The 22,785-nt window shown below is 40.4% G+C and overlaps 1 protein-coding gene across 1 annotated transcript; it reads left to right on the top strand.

Moving 5' to 3' along the window:
* Positions 1 to 16,104: 16,104 nt before the first annotated feature.
* Positions 16,105 to 22,785, top strand: rcn1 (reticulocalbin 1, EF-hand calcium binding domain). The gene is made up of 6 exons (XM_078250493.1): positions 16,105 to 16,620; positions 17,535 to 17,728; positions 17,833 to 18,011; positions 20,398 to 20,458; positions 21,016 to 21,215; positions 21,497 to 22,785. Exons 1-6 carry the CDS (start codon positions 16,400 to 16,402, stop codon positions 21,602 to 21,604), a joined length of 963 nt encoding a protein of 320 aa, XP_078106619.1. The 5' UTR covers positions 16,105 to 16,399; the 3' UTR covers positions 21,605 to 22,785.

The following is a 22,785-nucleotide window of genomic DNA, read 5'->3' as shown; positions in this document are numbered from 1 at the left end:
CGGTCGAGCCAGGTGCTCCCTTTCCCTTCCCACACAGCCCCGCTCTCCAGAAGCAGATCAGGCGTAAACGCAAATCTGTCCAGCCGGTTTTCCCTCTGCCGTCACCACGCTGCTGCACAACGCCACCTCTCTCCCGCCCTCCTCGTACACACACACACACACACACACACACACACACACACACACACACACACACACACACACACACACACGCGCGCGCACAGTTTTTCTGATTTTGTTAAATATGGAAACTGTTTCGCAGCTCCAATACTAATGATAAAGAAAGATCTGCCTATATTTTCATGTGATCCCAATCTTCACTGCCATGCATATTTAGCAACCACATACATGTAATAAAAGTTAAATATCTGACATTATTCCCACCTAAATATTGATGTGAACAGGCCTGCATAGACACATGAATACAAATTATGGGGAATATATTTAACTTAAAGGATCCCTGTGCGAGCTTTCCAGGGATATGTCAATCTCTTGCTCGCTCTGACTGATCAAATTTGAAACAAATTGTGTAATGATCGACCTCCCCTCTCTAACCATGCAGAACATTATGCTGCCATAGTCTACGCCTCATGAGCTTATTGTTTACTGCCGCTGTAGCAGACAGAGAAAAATGTCCAGGGGACCGAGCACGTTACCAGAAAGCAGAGGGTGCACGCAGAGTTGATGCTGCGTTCAAAGGGGGCATTTCATCCATCTTAATTAGGATTAATTGCAATGGAGACGAGGAGGTAAGTTTGATCTGAACTTCAACTTTAAACTGGCTGTAAAATAGGCCCTACATGTGATTGAAACTTTGTAAAATATGCATAAAGTAATGGGCTTTTAATTGCATTTTGAGTTTTTTCGCTTCAAAAAGAACCTGATAGTGTTAAAATTGTAAAGAAAGGCCAAAGTTAGTCAAAATGGAGCCTGATCTGGCATGCAGTGGCTAAAATCGTCCGGCCTGCTCCTGCTGACTGCTTCTCAAACAGCAGGAATGTAGTGTGCAGAGATGTTTAGATTGGTCATATTTTAAATTTAAGATACAGTGCCCAAAGATAATATAGCTTAATAACCCCCACACTGCACGCGCACACACATGCACAGACACAGACTCATCGTTTCTCTCTCTCTCTCTGTCCCCCTGTGTGACATGTTTTAATAGGCCCTACACGCTCTGTGTGCAGAGTTTGATTTGTTTTCTCTCCATGCTCCCCGGCCCTGGATCGAGACATTAGCCGAATTCCCCCGGGGTGATTGGATGCAATTTGTCCGGAGTAGACAGGCACGTCCTGGATGTTAGGAATTCACTTTGGCTCAACGTGACAAGTCTGACTTCGATCTACAATTGCATCTGAAAGTGCAGCGAGCGGAAAGATCCCATGCCATTAAGTGTTCTTCTCCCCCCTTTCTTTAGTGCAAAATAACAAGATCCTCCATTTGCTCACAAATATTCATAACAATTCTATTTGCGACACCTCTAATCTGCTAGTGAGGCCTGTGTGCAGCGCTAAATGCGGGCTGTGTCGGCGGTGATGCACATGGTCAGTCCTCTGAGTCAGACTGGAGAGAGAAAGTCCAAACGAGGGGATATTATGCCACAAATCTATGACCCTTTAAATTAGATTAAAGATTGACAGTGGGCTGGATCTAAAAAGAAAAAACGTAAGACTGACACCTGCAACGCAGACTTGTCTGTGATTGATTCTGATGCTTCGTGCTGGCAACAATAATGCTGCTGTTTTGCGCAGGGCTGAGTAGGCACATTTATCACTCGCTTGCCAGGAGTGGCTGAAGTCAGTGTCCGTGTCGCGCTGTGAGCTGACAGGGGAAAATGGGAGCTAACGAGGTTGTCAGATGTCCTGACAAGACAAATGAGAGCTCGTCACTCCCTGCGCTTTAATAACGTTTAATGGAAACGTATTGCACCGTTCAAAATAAAGTGTTACACATACCGGGGTCTGGCGGCGACGCAGTTAATTACGCACGGCGAGGTAAATTACGCATCAGCTAAAGGGTGTTGGCCTGGATTCAGCCCCACCAGAGAGGATTGTATCTATATAACACCTATGATTTGTAGTTAACAGACCATCTCGAACTTGGACTTTGTGTTGTAACTTTCACGAGCAATTGACTGAAGTTGATTGACAAATAATTAAAGCAAAACTGACTTCACATGTGGACAGAATGTTTTAGCATATCACCTGTTAATTGGTGAATAGATCATATATTGGAATGAACAGCTATTTCTTGATGCTGACTTATGTTATGTAATGACTACTTTCTCAAGTATATTTTCATTTTAAGGGCAGTACCAAAATATGAAATAAGCTGTTTTTACATTTAAGATTTAACATAAGTCTTAGTGTTTTCTAAGCAGAAATAAAACACAACTGTATTGTCTTGCTCCGACATGTGTGCAGGGCATTTGCCTCTAGTTGCGGATATATTCACTCACTAAATGATGTCAAGGTCTGGGGTTCAAATCCAATTAAGACTGGAAATGTAACACAACTTGCATGACTTATTTTTCACGTGTAAATGTTAGCATGAAATGTAACTCTTGTCACCTGCCTCTGCAACGGTCTGCACCGAAATTGTCTTGCCATCACTTGTGTGAGGGCTGTTATCTCTGATTTTTATGAATAACGTTGAGCGCGGAGGTTGTGCATTCTCCTGTGTAATTCATGGTGTGCGATATAGCCAACACACGGTATGGTAGTTATGGTCATGATACATAATCCCCAGGGCAGGGCTGATGCTGGGCTCTAACCCTTGCTGCTTTAAAGAGACGCTTTGGCGGTGCTGTTGGCTGCATTAGAGACTTCCTACCAGTTTATATTTATATGATCATATCTATTTGTTCATTTATTTAATCATCTTCTATTATAAACAGCTATCCATCTTATGAGGACCACGATGATCTGCTCTTACTCTCAGGTGTCTGTACTCATAATGATGCTTTCTGTGTAATCTGTCTTTAATCTGAGGATACACACAAACAAAATCGTTGAAATGAGCTGGGGGAAACTAAGGACCAAATTATGACACATTAAGACATTTGACTCACAAGAATAACGTGTCGTCAAGGGTCAAGTGGGCAACACATGTCCTGAACATCATCCTGCAAAAAACCGAGGCATTAAACGCTTTAGAGTTGTTTCCCCACAGCATTCTTTACACTGAAATATTTGACTCACTATCAAACATTTTAATTATAGACATATATCTAATGTCATGTTAAAAACAGTTTTCCGGATCTCTCCTCCACTAACTCATTACTTTTTTTGCATAGAGGCTCACCTCCCGACGATTCAACAAGCATGGTGAGTGACAGGTGATGGGATGGCATTTGTAAAGATCTTATTCGGTTCCTGCCTCTTTTCTCTGCTGATGAAGGGGGCGGGGTGTGCGCGTAAAATAGACATCATTTCAATAATGCCATCACCTGGCCTCTGGCACTTTTCTGTGCAGGGTCGGAGAGGCCGGAGCACCTGCTGCAGGAAGAGCAGCGAGAGGATCCGAGGAGGAGAGGTAATTATACTGTCGGCAACGTTGCACACATGGTCACATAGTGGAGCACCCAGCTACACACAATTTAGATAGATGGATAGAGACTATTTCTGTGCGTAAAACTGTGTGATATTGTAGCTATAAATGGATGCAGCGGCACAACGCTGTACGTGAACTCACACAGATAAATGGGCTTTGTAAAACAACACACACTAAATCAGGCAATAACGACGACAAACCGTCTGGAAAATGAACGCACAGTGCAGCAAAAAAAATCACTTCTTGTCCCCTCCCTCCTTCTCTGTGCACGTTGGTCTGGATGACAACTCCTATCCTGGAGTAAATATTTTGAGGATAATTGAACTGATTGTTATTTGCAAGTTTGTCTGTCTTGAATATAAAAGCGGCGGCGAGGCTACGCACTGATAATGACTTTCAGACCATTGGCAAGATATATTCATAATGTGGCGAATCTTAAATTGTTAATATGCAGTTCTGCGGTATATGTCAAGATGCATTATTGATTTGGCTTTTTTGCTGTTTTTTCACATCGCAAATGTTCTTTTAACACTGATGGGGATCCAGAGGCTCTCAAAGGTGCTGAAAAAGCTCGTTGTTAAAATGTGACATTTAAGATGACCTCCTCACTGCTTTTAAGAAAGCTCACTAAAGGCAGCCAAACTCTGAAGGGAAGGGTTGTAAGGTGCCAAATATAATGCAGACAAAAAGGCGAGAAGGGAAAGCGAATAGGTTTGTGACTTACTCTGGTGGCAATTTGAGCATATAGATTATTGAGAACTTCTGTGAGAAAAATAAAGATAACTTTCGGGTCAGTGCTTCACTATTGATCTTATTCACTCCATCTCATATAGGCCCGATTCAGCAGCACCCCGCTGTGGATACATACTACATTTTAGCCTATACAGTGTTAAGCCTGAGTACTGGCAACAGAAAGCCTCTGTATAGACCACGAAACGTTTCTAAATCTAATCACAAACGAACCGTAATTAGACAAGTAATTACCGGCGTAATTAACAGCCTCTTTCTGCTCGCTGTGCTTTGATATGGACGGGCAGCTAGCTCTGCGCTTTATGGCACACAGGCAGCAGCAGCGGCAGCGGATAAAGTCTTTATTATTATTGCTGGAAACCCATCTGGTAATAGTCTTGCCCGAGACCTCCTCCCCCCTAATCAAGGTTTTAATTAAAGACGGTTGAGGGCCGTGGAGAACATGAAGGCCAGTAATTAAGACTAACATTGGACCCTAACAGATGCAACCCTCCTCCTGCGTTGGTGCAGAAAAGGGAAGCTCACAAACCAAGACGCGCTTAGTCGTTTATGCATAGATGTAATATTAAATAAATAATTATGGTTAAACTATGATTGGCGGTTGCTGATCACCATGACGCTTCACAGTTCGAATAATAAACCTGAAAACAGTTCTTATGTAACTTGCACCAGGTTTACTATCTAATATATATTTATGTCAGAAAATGGGAGTAAACTCTATTCCATTTACTGAGGAGAGTATGTGTGTTTGTTTTCATATTTCTTTGACATGTAAGGATTTGAAGACAGCTCTGAGGTTTAGTTGCAAGAGAGAGCCCCCGGTCACCCTGCATTAGTTTGATGCCTGAGCACTATAGCCCGTCATCTGAGGGTCCAAACAGTACGGAGGTTGGACATTGTCATCGTTATCAATCGTGCGGTTGAACGCGCGTGTAAAAGTTGGTATAACACATTACATATTCCACTTTAAGGAGTCGCGTTTGGATTTTAAATTAAAATATTTGCTTTTATAGTAATACATTTATCCGAGGTTATGATTCTCAATCCGCGCGCCTCATGAACAAAAGTTATACTGATACAATAAATTGATCGCACATGCATGATCCAATTTAAAGAAAGGGTTCAGTATAAATACCACAATAATAATAAAGCAGCAAATTATCCTAATTGCTAATCCAAACCTGCAAACATTGGGATTTATGGGATTATTGTGGACGTGTCGTGCGTAAAAGTGCACCTGGTATCAATCACGCAGACCACGTTATACTAAAATATAATAAAACTGTGTCAAGTATGGTTATGAATATTCAATCAGTCTCCACTCATCGCATCTCTCTCCTATGCGTGCTTTCTCTAACACACACACACACACACACACACACACACACACACACACACACACACACACACACACACACACACACACTTCATAGGTTGCATTGTGTAAGTTAAAGATTTGCCACTCTTCAGATGGGCCAGCAGATGGAGGGACGTTTAGCCAAAATCCCCCGCAATGTCCCCTGCCTGCTCAGCCACCACTGGAGAGGGCCTACAAGAAAGTTGAACTTTGGCTTCACGACCTCGTCACATCTCCCTTAACAAAAGGCAGACCTGACTCACGATTCAGAGTTGGGAGACAGATAGCCATACGACGGAGGAAGGGAGAATATTGTCAGGTGGACCCAAAGTAAAAGCACTCCAATGGGAAGACTGAATAACGCATGCAATAACATCAGCTACTCAAGAAAAAATAGTCCCTATATTGCTATGTGCCACTGTAATCAGAATCAGAATCCGTTTTAATGGCCAAGTTAGTGTAAATACAAACAGGGGGCTTTTTGTTGCTCTCAAAGTACACAGAAATCGACATACGGCAAAAACAAGGACAACAAAGTAAACAAACATTTGACTACTATGTACAGATATGATTGTAACCGGTGATATCACTTTGACTTACAGTAACCGAATTTCTGGTCATAATGTGATATTTTAGAATATCCCTATATTTTAAAGGACTGCAATGTAAGTAGTTGTACTAATATTCAAGAATTCACTTAAATCACACATATAGGTATCTTTTAATTAATCGGCGGGCCATGCTTAGCCTACAGTTAACAAGTAATTATTAACAATAAAAGCAATAAAAACAAGTTCGAACCAAGTATATCTAAAGCTCTTTATGCGAACCAAAAAATAAATCTTAAAAAAAAAACATCTTCAGATGATAACGGATAGGAGAAAACTTGGCCTGTGTGTTGCAGCAGTTCTCTGCCACAGTGTGCTCTCCATCATCGTCACTTGTGGGGCTTTTCTGCCCCCTAGCGCCCAACTAGAGACCCAACAACAAAACTGAGTGATGGTTTGTGGAGTTAAATATCGAAGTTAAATATGCTGCTGGGTTAATTTGCGCTCTGCTGAACAAAAATGTGACCTGGCACTGTTTGTATTCAGGTGAACTGGTTTACTGAATGACTACTTTCACCGTTTGAGTCCACTACCTCTGAGTTCTGGCATCAATTACATTATAGAATGAAATGAAAACTGTTTTGATAACTTGTAAGTTATGTTTATGTACTTTTGGCATCACGTGAATGAGGTTCAGGTGGGGGCACAGATTCTGAGGATATAGTTGTATTGCTAATCTTAATCAATATTAATCTATCCATTCATCTATCTATGTTAATTTAAAAAAAATGAACGATATCTTATCAAATATGTGGTTTTCACATCATAGATCATGATGAACAAGGTGTGAGAACAAATGTAACTTTATAAGTACTATCACAACTGATTTAATTATACATTAGGTTCTCCCTATGTTACACATTGGAGCTGTTAAATAAAAATATTTCCATGGGTTGATGCAAACATTAACATCTTAATGGCTGCTGACACATATTGATGTTTTTAAAGTCATTGTCACACATTGTTCATTGATGCAGTTAATGTATGTATGTAGTTCCCTGGTGTGTCAATAGAGATGACCTCTCATATCACTGAGTTTATGTTGGCAGACTACGTCCATCCATCTACATACCAAGGTTCTAAAACCGCTATTAATGCCTTAAATATTGTATAACATGCGTCTGACACATCTAATTAGATAATATAGATATGTTTAAAGAACAACTTTTTTATTTTTTATTTACAGTAAGTATTTATGGATCTAACATGATTATTTTCAGTATAATAGAAAAAAACAGACCCATGTGTGTCAATAGACTATTTAAATTTTGGTGTCACGTTTTCACCCAATGGTTAATTATATGAATCCCAATTTTCAAGATCCATTGAATAATAAAGTAATTTTAGATAGCATTAATATAAAGCTAGTATAAATAATGAATACGTATTAGTCTTTAGAAATCCATTTGAATACACACAAAGGTTGCCATTTTGACTTTTGGGCCAAATCCAGAACCAAAGCAAAACCTATTAAACATTTCAAAGCATTAAGTGTGATTTTTTTAACTAAGTATCATTTCATTACACAGACTGCTGAGTTTCAGTCAGCTATGTAGTGTAGAGTTTAAGAAAGTTTTTCTCTCTAGATTTTATCAATTGTATAAATCTAAGTACAAATCATTACATCACTCGTTACAGGAGAGCAATTCCCTAAAGCTTTCTGCTCCAGGTACACAAATAGGATTTAGGCAATTATTCATAATACCCCAGTAATGTTAAAAGAATGAGGCTTAATTTTCCATCTGGTTGCATGGAGAGAAATGTCAAACGTATTGGATTGAGAGTGTGACTTAATCATTAAGGGAGCACAGTGAAGGTTGATGAAGAGGTAATACAGTTTTGCTGCTCATGCATAATTTAGCCTATTGATCAGGTGAGCCTGTATCTCATATGGACAATATATATACTGGCTTCTTGGACAATTTTTTGAATCTTCAAAAGTTAAAAAAAAGAAGTGTTTTAGTCTTTGGAATATATACTATAATATACATAGCTCATAATATCTGAGTATAAACAGCATAATTCTATGAAAATATAAAGATTATTGTTGATATTTTAGGTTGAGAAATAACTCTTAAGTAGGCTAACAGTTGTGGCATCTACAATAGACACAGTGTGTGTGTGCGTGTGTGTGTGTGTGTGTGTGTGTGTGTGTGTGTGTGTGTGTGTGTGTGTGTGTGTGTGTGTGTGTGTGTGTGTGTGTGTGTCGCAGTATTTTGTCTTGTAATGGAAATATGTTTCCCTTAGAGGATCTCTGTCTCTCCCTCTCTCCCTCTGTCCCTCTCTTTTTCTCTCTATGCATGGAAGGAGGTTGGCATTTACTTGACAATTTCTGCCTTTAAGTGCAGGCTTTAAGTGCAGTGTTTTTATCTACACCTAAGATAGCTGCAGACCAGGACAATTTAACAGGCAATTTAACTGACCGTGTGTTAGTGAAGCTGTCTGAGTCCCACTCTCTGCCAGAGCACCATGGCATGATGGATGTAGGCAGTCTGGGCTAGGTGAAAACACACACACACACACACACACACACACACACACATACATACACACACACACACAAAATCCTATTGAATACACAGACACACCACCCTGCCATATTTTCCCAATACAAACACATATGGGCCAATCCACAGCCAACCCCCTTCCATTAAGTCAACATCTTGTGCTGGCGGTTGGAACAGTGCAGGGCTGGAGTTAGGTCGTCCAAATCCGTCAGTAAGAGGAGGCAGAGATGTTTGTCATCCTCCTCTCTGGGCACCATCCTCCTGGAAGAGAGAAAGGGGGGACAGAGGGTGGTGGAGCTACGTAGCATCTGGCTCTGGTAGCTCCAGCTGCAAGGAGAGGAGGGGACAGGAGCTGCTCTGCTGCCCAGGGGAGACACTCTTTCTGCAGCCAAAACCACTCCACCACCATCCTATCTGCTGGATGGAGGCGTGGCGATCAAGTCAGACGATACAGAGAAAGAGTTTGCAGGTGTACCAGTTTGCTGGATAACCTACAGTGAGGAAGAAGATGTAGTACAGACAAAGTATTGATATTTAGTTTTTGGATTGTTGTTTCAGTGTTTTAATTATAAGCCAATGTTGCATTGATCTCTTGATGCAGTGCTTTGAGAAGTATTAGGGTCATTAGACTATGGAGACAAACTTTTTTACATCAGATAGTAATAACGTCTTTGTGGCTACACTTAGCTACTGAGTGTCCTCTGTCACAGAACAACCCTGCAGCAACAGCACAAAGGTTAGAAATGGCATCTGTGGCACATGCGCACACTTGAGCACAGTTTCCCTCAAATATGCCACAGTGCAGAGAAGGTGTAAAGAAAGTATCGTAACGCCAACTGACTAGAATGTTGGACCAGAGGATAATGTCACCCAAATGATGACCAATAAATCACAGCCCATAGTCAAAACAGCCAAGGCCTGGAGACAGTCTTTAGTATCTCACGTCAGCACACAAATGATGTTTAGCCAGTGGCAGACACTTAGCACCAGACTCTATCGCCTCTAAGACCACTTTGTGACAGATCTATGGATGATTCAAAGCCTGGGGACGGCATTTAGTATTAGTTTATTTGATGTCCCAGTGTGTTCCAGGGTTTGTTCTCAGGCGATATATAGTTATGCTGATTGAAGGAAGGCGATCAAATTAGATGTTTGGAGGGAGAGGATGAGAAGTAATCAGAGGGGCAACACATGCATTGTCTTATTGTGAAGTATGACCTTTATGTGGGGAAGATCTAGAGGGCTGAGGAGCCCCTCTCCTCAAACTAAGATGTCCTCTGGGATTAATTAACCCCATTCTCCCATTAGGCCGCTAGGATTCACATTGCTTAGATTGGAAGTAGTCTACATGAGGAGCCTACATGCAATGTTCTTCTGATCTCTACCAGGTGTGTGCACTTCCAGTTCAATTTTAAAGACATCCTACCCCTTATAATGTGTCACAGTATTGTCAAATCATTGAGTTTTTTGCAGAACATGATATTGTATACCTTACTCCCCATGAAGGATGTAGCTAATTTCAGATGCTGTAAGACACACAAATTAACATACGTATATAGTAGAGAATAAAGGCAAATGAGCACCATATATCAAACAAGGAAACCAAAAACCTCTCAAGTTTTTGCACCTCTTCCTTAGTTGCAACACAGGCCTTTACCACACTGTTGTGGTTAGCTGGAGAAGCTAATGAAATTAGCGGCACAGATCACAAGCATCTGTTTGATGTCACTAATGATGTGTCAAGGGGGCTGCCTTGTGCTATTGTTCTGATCGCCAATAGGTGCATGTCTGTATAAAGTGATGAATGTCATATTCTCAAAAGAGAGAACACAAATTTACCATTCTTTCCAAAAACTAGACCATTAATGTCAATCATGTGGACAGCTACAGAAAGCCAGAGGGGTGCCAGCTCACACGACAAGCGCTGGTCCCCACAGTCTCATGATGGCGGTCCCCAGACGGTCTGCTGTAACAGCTCCAGCTAATCTTCTTTTCATGGTCTCCATTACGACCTGTCAGGACATAAATTGACAGTAAATTGCCATGTTTATTAACACAGCACTAAAACAGCAACTGTTCTGCCCCCTCCTGCAAATGTTAACGTTTAACAGTGACCAATGGGATCAATTAAGATGCAGCATAAAATGATGCTGCACCAAAACAAATCCCCCCTCACACACACACACACACACACACACACACACACACACACACACACACACACACACACACACACACACACACCTTAATATGCCTCCTCAAACATTATGTCCTCTGTTGATGACCCCCTTTGAAGACCTATTCAGACAGACACTTGCTCGCCACATATTTGCAGCTCAAGTAACGATGGGAAGGGCCATGCTTCACGGAGCACTGCATCAAGAGTGTCTTGAGTCTGAGACTGGCTGCGGCCTTTGCCATATAACACAGTAATTACTAGATCAAATCTGTTCAAATTGAGGCAACGCTGTTCTGTGATCCCTCCTATACTAATCAGCACGCTGAGGTATGGCTGTGCGACTATAAATTGCTGACTTAATTAAAACCAGGACCTCTCTGTCATCTAATTACAGGGAGAAAAGGTTATTGCTTCAATGCAATTTTCCAAATATGATTCCTTCACAGTTATTAAAGGCTCAGGCGTCGTTTATTGTTTCAGATTTTTCAATATGGAAATGGCCCCAGTGACAGACGTAATGACTCGGGGAAAACGCTTCATCTCGATAGTGGCCTGGCACGGCTATTTGTCTAAGATAAGTGGAGCGGACAGGAACGGGGAAATGTCATGGGAGGCATCCCATGATTGCCTCCACTTTACAGTTGTCATTAAACAGAGCAAAGGTTTCTTTTCTCCTATGTGGCAGCAATGGGAAGTTTATTAATCTATCCAGAATAGTAGGGGCGGTGAGTTATTATAACTATGAAAATTCACAAGGGAGAGGGAAATTGTGGAGAGTAATTGTGTGATGAGGGACTCTATATTCCCTGTTATTGTTCAGTCAAATCAATATTGTACTTCAACTCTTCCACCAACCTGAAACCTGACTAAAAACTGTTGTAGTGTAGGTGACACAAAACTCATATTCATTAAGAACAGCACAGGGAAATCCCAAGAACACACTGCAACCCCAAACAATTTGAAAAAATAAATGGAGGAACTTTGGTGGAATTACGGTGCCTGACGAAAATAAAGCAGAGAAGTAAATTAAGAAATAATGACATTGTAGTTTCAAAGGTCACAACAATAAATGTGCCAAATTCTCTCTCCTACGAGGATGATGTACGGCAGGTAGGCCTGCTCTAGATAAATGAGCACATGTTTATAATAAGATTCATTGTTTTTTTTTGATGAGCCGGTGATTGTTTTAGTCTAATCTGCTTTTTTGACTCTTTTACACAACAACGTAAGGAAAATGTTAGCTAGCACCTTTATTGAAGAATCTAAGATACATTTTGGGCACATTTTATACATGTTTTCCCTTTTTAAACTAGGGCTGCAACTACAGCCCAAAAGCCATAGATATTCATTCAACTATCATAAATGAAAGGAAATCATTAAATCCTTACATTTGAGAAGAGAAATGTTTGAACTATGACTAAAACAATGAATCTATTATCAAAATATAGTTGCCAATTCATTTTTTCAACTAAGTGATTAGCTTGAATTCAAATATTATATAGCAAACGGGACTTTTTTGGGTATAACATGGGTGTAACATTAAAATTATCATTGTGTTATAAGTTTGAATTGTTTTCCACTCTGATCCCTGATCTGATGAAGCAAAACAGGAAGATGAACTTGGCCTGAGTTGCAGCTGACTGACAGCACAGAGCAAAGCACACTCTTAACTTTACCTCGATTTGGTCAAGCAACAAACTAAGCTTTGACAGCAAAAAGCTGAGAAATTACCTTAACAACATCTATGCGATTCTGCCTTTATCTTCATTAAAAATAGGGGTACATCTGTTCAAAAAGCTTCAAGAAGAGACTGCTTATTTTTCTACTAATATTGAATAAAACATTGCTGAATAATCAAACAGTTATCTTCAAAACAAGACACATTTCCTTCCAGGTAATTACTTTGTCTACTACCACCAATATGTAATATATAAAAAAAAAAAACTTTGAATTTTATGGTAACAGTCACATTCACTTCCATAAATTAGTGTAAGATCTGTTATTCATAAGCACTTAAATATGCACATGTTCTGATTAATTTTTCACGCATAAACAAACTACAAAGCTTTTGCTCCACCAAAATGTTTTTTTATTGTGAATCAGATAAATAGTCTGTAGCTGTGAGCGTGGGGAAGGAAAGGCCACACAGAACTGTATATCGCGGACACTAATGCTCTGTGTCTTCCACCATAGGGTTTTCTTAATTACATTAACCAAATGCCTTCTGCAGTGTGTGTAATCTCATGGTTAACTGAACACCCCTGTAGCTGCAACCCCCTCCCTTTTCTATTCCTCAGTGAAATATTCATGTTGAAAGCCACTCTTCCCATCTACTTTCTCTCTCCAACATGTTAATGCCTGCAGTTGTTCAACCATGCTACTATTGTTTGAGATTAATTCCAACTTCCCGATAACCTTTAACACATTGGCTGTGCCTCAGAAGCATCCACTGTTAACCGGGGACAACGCCGATAAAATGGTATATATTTTAATATACTGTAAATAGTTAATATATAGTTAGGCGCCATGGCTAAAGTTGAAACATCTATAATATTGTTTACAAAAAATATAATTTCTTCTTGTAGATCAAGCTTGTTAGTCTAATATCAATAAGTATTTTTATTTTAATATAGCCCAGACTTTATAAAGTTTCTGTTGATTTATACATTTTTAGTACATTTTAAAGATGTATCTCACTGGGAAAAACACATTTGTATTTCTTCATGTCTGCACAACACACTGATTCAAATTGACCAGGCAGGACTAATTTAAATATTTTAACTATTCATTAATTGAATAAAGAGGCTAGTTAGCCCCAGGGCCCCTTTATAATCATAAATCGGGGTGTACTATTTATGCTAAACAGCTAAGTGCCATGTGCTGGCTTATTATGCTACTGATGAATGGCAAAGTACATGTCTCTCCTGCCCACGAAGGAGGATTAGGCACGGCAGTGTCAGCAAGTTGTTTCCAGGGTACGGAGTCTGCTCTTCCATATTACAGCATGTTGAGATGCTTCTGAGTAATGTGATTCTTCTAGTCATACGATTGCACCCTCTTCCCATGCAAACTATTTCTGCATCTTTCTCAAAACATTGTTGCAAGCATGAAGTTAACAAAACCGGGACACCTCCATAATAGCACAGTAACAGGCATACTATAGACTTGAGAGTGTTGCTGCCTTGTGCTTGTCTAGGTTTAATACCAGGATGCACTGATATAACTTTTTCTCTCCCAATACCCTAACTCAGGGTATCTCCCAATACAGAGTATGATCCGATACCAGTGTTTTTTACCAAATTTTAAATCTCACTGTGTAGAACTCATTGCAAAACTTTCCATGTAAAGGTTCCTTTAGGCTCCATGGTGCCAGGAATTGGAATAAGTTAACTTTGCACTTAAAAAAAGCTGTGATTATGACTACAGCCATGAAATATCTTTTGCTGTTGTTGTCACTGGTTGTGGCTGTAGTCATGGCTGTGCATTGGTGTGATTAAGGATGTGACACATTCGTTTTTAAGGGGTATAACACTAACTACATGCTGGGGTTGTTTGTGTGAAGTGAATTGACATTGTTGAGCTGGCTGAGCGTTAATGAAGTTACTGTATTCTTGAACTCCTGTGGTGTATTGGTAACACATTTGTCAAATTCGATAGAAGCACCGTGGCTTTAAATCCTATGTGGCTTTACAATGTTTTCTTGGCTAATTTTAATAGAAGCTCTAAAAAGTAATTACAGTAGGCCTGCAGCTACCATAGCCATATCCAAAGCATCATAGATTTAACCACAAATGTAGTCATAGTCTGAGCAATATCCACAGCCACAGCTCCAGCCACTAGAGCCAGGCAGAGAAGCAGCAGTTGTGCTTACAGCCAGTGGCTGTATAATGGAGTAGGATAGAGTAATGTGCAATAAATGCATGATGTAAAGTGTCACATTATTTCTCCTTTCTGTAGTATTTGCATCTGAGTGTTTCCCTAAACTGGCAGTGTATTAGAACTGGACTGGACCAACAAAGTAACTGTCCCTATGGATCAGTGGGAATGCAAAAAATGTGAGGGAACTCAAAAGTAGTTCAGGAAAAAGAAAATCCAAGTGTGAGACCCTCCCCAGCATTAGGCAAATATTTTCTTTGGATGCTCTTTTTTACTTAGAAATACTGCAATACCCTTATCCAAGTACCCTTCTCCCAGTATCTCACAACAGGTAAACATAACAAAATGGTGACTACTCCAGCCATTTTCTAACAGAGTTGCTTACTAAATGCTTTTGCCACTAAATGAATGAACTGAACTAGCTCTGTTGGTGCTGGACCTAAGCATCACACCCAGAATATTTTATTTTTGGTGTTTTGGTGCATAGATAAACATAAATAGCCTATAGAATAGAAAAAATTACAATAAAAGAGCTGCAGGAATGTGCAAAGATATATTCTAGGGGATATCCAAACAGCTTTTGTTCAGAAACCAAACATAGGCTACATTTTCTCACTCTCTAGGTGGTGCAATGTGCTGAGTGCATACTACTATTGAAGTATATCATTAACAAAAGTATGTACTCAGTATTCACTTCATTTTGTCCAAAGACTCACAACAGTGCCTCTAAAACACACAAACACAATGTCTGAACATGTGCCCAGGCCACCTAAAAGATTTTTAAGTGCATTGTTGTTAGTTTTCAACAACTTCCTGCTTTGTTTGTTACATTACAAACTAAAGCAGAGACAATACTACAGGGTTGCATATATGTGGGTGACAGTGCATAATTAATGGGGGCTTGAACGTCGTCCATACCTGTACGCTCGTAACATTTACACACAGGCACGCCGTAATGGCGGGTGCATGTTGGTACGAGTGGGAACACGACCATGATACATGAGCTGAGCAGCTCTGTAGGTTTTAGTTGTAGAGCTGTAACAATTTCGTATTTTCCCTCCTTACTGGTTTCAGACTGACACATTCTGACTCTATAGTGAGCTGAGTTTGAGCGTCAGCGTGCAACGTGGCGCCCTGAATCCCTCTCGTGTTACCGACATCCTGCGGACCAATGGCAGGGATCCTGGCAGCGGAGGAGGCTGGGCCCTGCCTGAAACGGACACTGTGATTGGCTGTACGTAAGGCGGCAGAAAATCCCTGTTTGGTTGCATCCCTCCCTTAGGAAATAGGGCGCAAGTTCTCAAAGGGGGACAGGATTGCCTAAAACCGTTTGAGTGAGGACTGGAGGTATTCTCAGTGGACCTGTCTGCAGCCTCAGGTCCTCTCTACAGGTTTGGTTATTGCGCAGCTGTAACATTGTTGCACACATCGCTGCTGAAGACAGGAAGAAAAGTTAGTGTGTGTCGTTCGATACAAGCAGTGAAAGTGACTACACAGCCGCTTGCTTATTGTGCATTGTAGTGTCACAGGCCTGTTTATAACTAAGAACCTCCATCTTCATCACTGACTGATGGACGTCTTCTCCTTCGTGTATGCTGCGCTTCTGTGCACTGTTGTGGTGCACGGCAAGCCAACGTTAAGAAAAGAGAGAGTTCTTCATGACCCAGAACTGGGAAGGCCTGCCCACGAAGACAATAAAAGCTTCCAATACGACCATGAGGCCTTTCTTGGCAAAGAGGAGGCCAGAACATTTGACCAACTCACCCCCGAGGAGAGCAAAGACAGGCTCAGGTAAGCACATCATTACTCTGACACATGAGCTGGTTTTGATATCAGTCTCTTGGTGTTATTGTCACAGGGTCATTTGAGCCTTTGTTTTTGTCAATCCCGCACACTCACTTCTCTCATGGAGTGTGTTGCGTGTAACCTTTCAGGCTAAGGACATTAAAATTTAACAACATGAGCACAAGTGCCTGAGAAAGATGTGCATGCCAGCAAATCTACAAGACTAGATAAAACGCTGCATTATTGCGCCACCCGTACTATTCGCACACACTCCTAATCTACAGAGTAAATTGCTCAGCCGAAATCTTAATTATACATCGTCATTAAAGAACCATTTGTAAGTAGTGAAGTTTGAGTAAAGTTGTGTGGCAGTAGACAGTCTTCATATATAGCTGCTGTCACTGTATAGTCTACACTTCATCTGCTACGTGGTTCTGTTTGTGTGCTTCAAAGTGTTTTTTCGCCACTGCCTAGATGTCAAGTTGGCACCATGTAGCCTAACACACGTTGGCTAAATGGGCTTTCCTCCCAAAGAAAACTCTTTCCTGTGGTGAGGAGAGTGGGAGGACCCTGTCACCCCTGTAACATCACAACGTGGCAACCCAGGTCTAAGAATACACCCCAGCTACACTGCATTCTTCACTGAAAGGGGGTTGCCTGCTCCTCCCTGCAGAAGCCACATCTCGTAATAGTAAAAATGGTACTACCAAATATTTGTTTTCTCTCCTGTCTGCTGGTAAAAAATAGTAGCTCAGTGTTTTGAGGTGAGACAGCACAAACACTTGCCTTTTGTGCTCGTCAATTATCCTTGAAAATAAGCTAAAGTGCCTATATTGGATCTTCAACATCTTGTTTGAGTGTTGAAAGTATATATAATAACTCTAACAAATGCTCCCTGTCTTTATTCTCTTGCTTTACAGTAAAATAGTGGATCGGATAGACGGCAACGTCGATGGCTACATCACCACAGCCGAACTCAAGGCTTGGATAAAACGTGTACAGAAGCGTTACGTTTATGAGAATGTGGCAAAGGTGTGGACAGATTACGACCTGAACAAAGACAACAAGATTTCATGGGATGAGTACAAGCAAGCCACATACGGATACTACCTCGGTATGGGTGTTTTCGGCAGCTATGTCCTTTCTTTTTTTACATACAGTAATAAAGTAGCTATTTATACACATGACAGTAACCTGATTTTAATTCCTCTTCTTTAGCCAATCCGGAGGAGTTTGATGAAGCAACAGACCAGTTCAGCTTCAAGAAGATGCTCCCTCGTGATGAGAGGAGGTTTCAAACAGCTGATCTGAACAGGGACCTTGCAGCAGACAGAGAAGAGTTTACATCCTTCCTTCACCCTGAGGAATTTGAACACATGAGGGATATTGTGGTTCTGGTAAGCCCTCTGTAACCACATGGTAATTAAGTATGATTAGAAAGGGGCAAGGCTAGTCTGTCTGTGGGTACACTAAGCACAGTTCAGATTTGCATGTAGGAGAAAATGAAATTCCCTAAATTTAGAGTTTTGCAATTTGTCTGTCCACTAAGAGATATTATTTAATTACTGGAACAGATTTGAGTTTCTACTCCGTGTCTTTAATCTTATGGGCCACTTGGATGAATGTGCTACATTTGGATAACTACTTATGCAATTTTAACTGGGCAGGGAAATTATTGACTTTCTGTATTTTTTTTGGAACAGGTCCAGTGGGATAGACCAACTGTCCCATTTAAGACCCAATCTTTAAATATAAATTTGGCTTCATGGAACAGTTGCGTGGCAAATGTTAGCAGTGATGCACTATGCTGCTATGTTCATAAAAGTTGTACTACCCATTTGACAGAGTTAATTATTAATCTCTCATTTTTATGACATCATCGAATGTTGCCAGCCAGTGGCGTCTTCACTAATTGTGGTGAATCTTGTGGAAGCTTAGCCTGTTTCTCACAAAAGTGGTTAGACTCGTTTTCGATAACACACATCTTTCACACAACCATGCAACAATGAGTAATTGATGGTTTACGTGGGGAAAGAAAAGGAAAAAAAGATACTTTACAGCTTTAGAAAGGACATAAGTGTAGGCTAGCCAGACAGATCACTAATGGAGCTTGTAGTGCAGGTTCAGGCAGGAACATGAAGTCATCTCACTGAGTCAACTGTGCACCTACAAACTCATTCACATAACGAAGCCCTCTGTTTAAATGTCCGGCTTCACGTATCTACCTGCTGATATCTGCTTTCAGAGGCCAGAGACCTCCACTGCATTACACTGTAAACTGAGAAAAAACACTGAGAGGTTTCTTTCATCCTTGGATAGCCTGCTCCGTTTCCTCTAGTAGGTACAGTGTATAACAGCACAGTTGTTTGGAATGGCATATCCCATAATGTCTTTTATTGTTGTGTAAATATTGTCCCAGAAAGGCTTTAGTTTAGTGCAACTCCGGACACATGAGTATGGTTCACCTCCAGGTCGCCACAGAGCCTCCAATATAGTTGTAGGTTGGTTACCTGTCTGCCTTTGATCTGTGGTGTTATGAAGAACCATGGATTCTTCCAGCCAACATTTCTCAATACCCATAAGCTAGTGGTAGTACATACATTGTGTGTACATTGTATACCATTCTTAATCTGAACTTTTGATATTTAACTCTAATTTCCATTTGCTTTTTATTTTCCTCTGCTTTCCCTAAAGGCTTACAAGATGGCTTTCTGACTGCTGTCATTATAATAAGGTCAACTGTATAGTAGGGCTGGATGTTATAATTTCAAATCTATATCACAACACACATTCGCACATTACACCTCTTTCGAATACATTACATTTCCTTCGTCATGCTGGCTTATGTTTGGTATGCCAGGTTAATTTTTAGTATGACCTGTGGACGATTCTGGACTCTAACAACATATTCAACCAACCAATCAGCACTTTGAGCAGATTGGTTGGTTGAATATGTTGTTAGACGCCATTGCTTGTTACACCCTTATTCCTGGTTTAATGATATGGGATTTAGACTATTAATCCAACTCCTTTGTATAGTATTGGCCATAGTAGTAAACTATGACAGGTATGTTACTGACTGAACTGAAAGTTATAGACTAATGTGATTGTGATGGGCCTCTTGGATGCTTCTGAAATGTACAGAGCGTCTGTCACGCTGTCAGTATTTACAGGAGTCTATAGTGGTCTATAGGTCTTATATTTTTAATGGACATATCCTTTCTTGTTTACACACAACCTTTCACAGGTTAAGTGGGTAAAGAAAATGGATGGATGTTCTTGTTTATTATTAGTCAGCGATTAGACTACAGAAGCTACATGGCTATTAATCATTCAGCAGGTTTCAGAGAGGGCATCTCACCTGCAGGTAAGGATGCATACAGTAATTTTAATCTGTGTAGCTGCGTGTGTTATGCCCAGATGCATTGCAATTAGTGTACATGTGTGTGGTTGTAAACTAATGATCAGCTCACACAGCAAGCTTTTAAGTAACCATTCAGTCAAATCCAGGATGTGAGAGAGAGAACCATCTACCAGGGCTTTAAAAGACAATGTTTGCTAACGTGTATATCATCTTTTAATGTGGAGGGTTTGGCTCTCATTAGCAGGGAATCCTGTAATTATAGTGTCAGTCTGCCAGTCCAGCTGTAAGCTGACCCTCATACCTTCACTCATCCTGCCTGGGGCGACATGTTTCTCATTTATTACTCAAAGTGTAAGTTCCACTATTGTTGACCCTTGTGTCTCCCTTTTAATGACATAATTAACTCATTCTGAATGCAGGAAACCCTGGAGGACATTGACAAGAACGGCGACGGACACGTGGATGAAGATGAGTATATTGGTAAGTTTAAGTAATGAATTGGTTGAAATTAATTAAGCGTAGCAATATGCTATCCAATGCAAAACAACCATAAAGTAAAAATTAGTAGCATAAAACAGATAAATGAGAATACAGTAAATATAGTAAAGATGGAAATTCATAATGGTAAACCTTCTACACAGAAAAGGGCAACAACAGGCCAGTTGTCACAGAGACAGGAAAATACAGTTGGGTATCATCAGCATAGCTGTTATTTGCATAGTTTTATTAGCAAAATCCATTACCTTTCTTTGATTTACCCCCACTTTTACGTGTGTGTGTGTGTGTGTGTGTGTGTGTATATGTGTCTTTGGGTTTTGTTCATTTATGGTTTTGAACTGCATTCCACTTATACCTTCTATATATTTTGTGTTGATGAAGGAATGAAAGCTGTGTTTGTTGAATGTGAAATATTTCTGCCTACTATGGTTGGGATCACCGAAGATAACATTTTAGGTGTAAATTGTTTTTTTTTGTTGTTTTTTAACATTAACTTAAAACTTTAACTTTTTCAATTCCATTGTCCTTGGCCGTTTCAGCCGACATGTTTGCTCATGAGGACGGGGGTCCAGAGCCGGACTGGGTCAAGACTGAGAGGGAACAGTTCTCTGACTTCCGAGACCTGAACAAAGATGGTAAAATGGACCAGGACGAAATCCGCCACTGGATTATGCCACAAGACTACGACCATGCACAAGCTGAGGCAAGACATCTGGTGTACGAGTCTGACCAGGACAAGGTGCGTTGTTTCAGCTGCATCAACGTGTTTAAGATCCATTTCTTGTCATCTTGTGTATGAGGTCTTGTCCACACTTAATGATTCATTTGAAAGTGCTTTTTAAATGTTCACCCTTTTCAGCTTACGCTAGAATTCTGCACAGATGCATCTTTACGGATACAACTTGAATTGTATCATTGCTGTGGCCATGGCCTGAGAAAAAACAAAATGTATTTGTTTTGTCACGTATTTTTAAACGACGTAAGACGTACTTATCTTGCAATTCCCTTGTCCCTCCTCAGGACCAGATGCTGACCAAAGAAGAGATCCTTGGAAACTGGAACATGTTTGTGGGAAGCCAGGCCACCAACTACGGAGAGGACCTCACCAAGAACCATGACGAGCTCTGAGATCTCAGCACTGTTTCTGACGCGTATGTGAGGAGGGTTGGTGAAGATCTTTGTCTTCAAAGGCAGAATCAGACTCTTGCACCTCCTCCAACCACCGCGCCATCCTTTCCTTGTTACGTTGGGACAGCTAGTGTGTTTGATTGTAAAACCATCACTATAGATACCAAACGAGGAGGGATAAGGGTCGGTCCTACCACTAACAGTCCATCTCGGTTTTATATCGACGGTTCTGTTTCTGACATTCAGGAGCAAAGCCAGATCCAGTGGACTTGCAACTTTCCGACGGTGCCTTCCTGCCGCATCGTCGGCTTCACTGTCACAGAGATCTGTGTGGATAGTTTTAAAAACCTGTCAAAGCTGAATGCCGAGCTTTAGGTGAATTGTTAGATACAGGAACAGTTTTTGATTGCCATGTTAATGTGAAACTACAACAGATTATATTTATTTATCAAATCTCTTCTCAACTAGGTTTGAGAGGAATACAGTGTTCAACTAGAGATCGTTTTTGTTCACAAATGTTTCTTTATTTACAGTTCTCCTGACCATATGGTTTTAATGATTTGTTGTTCTTTTGATTAGCTTAGTGCTTTAAGAACTGTTCATTAACTGATGTTTAATGGCATGGTTTTTGCACGTGTCTGGTTTTAGTGTAGCCTGTAAAAGATTTTTTTTCTTCATACTTAGTTTGAAATGTATTTATTGGCATACTTCAGGCCAACAGTGTGCTCCATGTTAGATTTGTATAGACCTTTGCTGACATTTGAGCTTTACCTTTTTACAACTGTCTAATTTAATTAAGGTTGTTTTTGAGGACTGTATTGGTTTAAATACGTAACTTCACGTGACTCTTTGCTTCCTGTTACATCACTTCAGGGTCATCTTTTTGTATCCGATGTACCAAATGTATTTCCACATTTATTTGTAATATTTAATGGATAGTTTGTATGACCGGTGCATAGAGCTATGCAACTTGTGAAAAGATCAAACTAGGGCCAGAATTTCACATTGTCACTCAGAACCCTTTTTTCTCCTTTTTTGTATTTTTCTGTTGTGCTTTGTTCTGCCAAACCTCAGATGCATTAGTAGTCCACATCACACATGGGCAAAAAACATGTCAACATATCTCCTTTTTCACACTGCACATTCTAATGAACTATGTAAAAATAAAAAAATTAAATGTT

Source organism: Sander vitreus, chromosome 1 (assembly GCF_031162955.1).
Source record: "Sander vitreus isolate 19-12246 chromosome 1, sanVit1, whole genome shotgun sequence".
Taxonomy (NCBI): Eukaryota; Metazoa; Chordata; class Actinopteri; order Perciformes; family Percidae; genus Sander; species Sander vitreus.
This window is presented reverse-complemented; position numbering and strand designations above follow the sequence as displayed.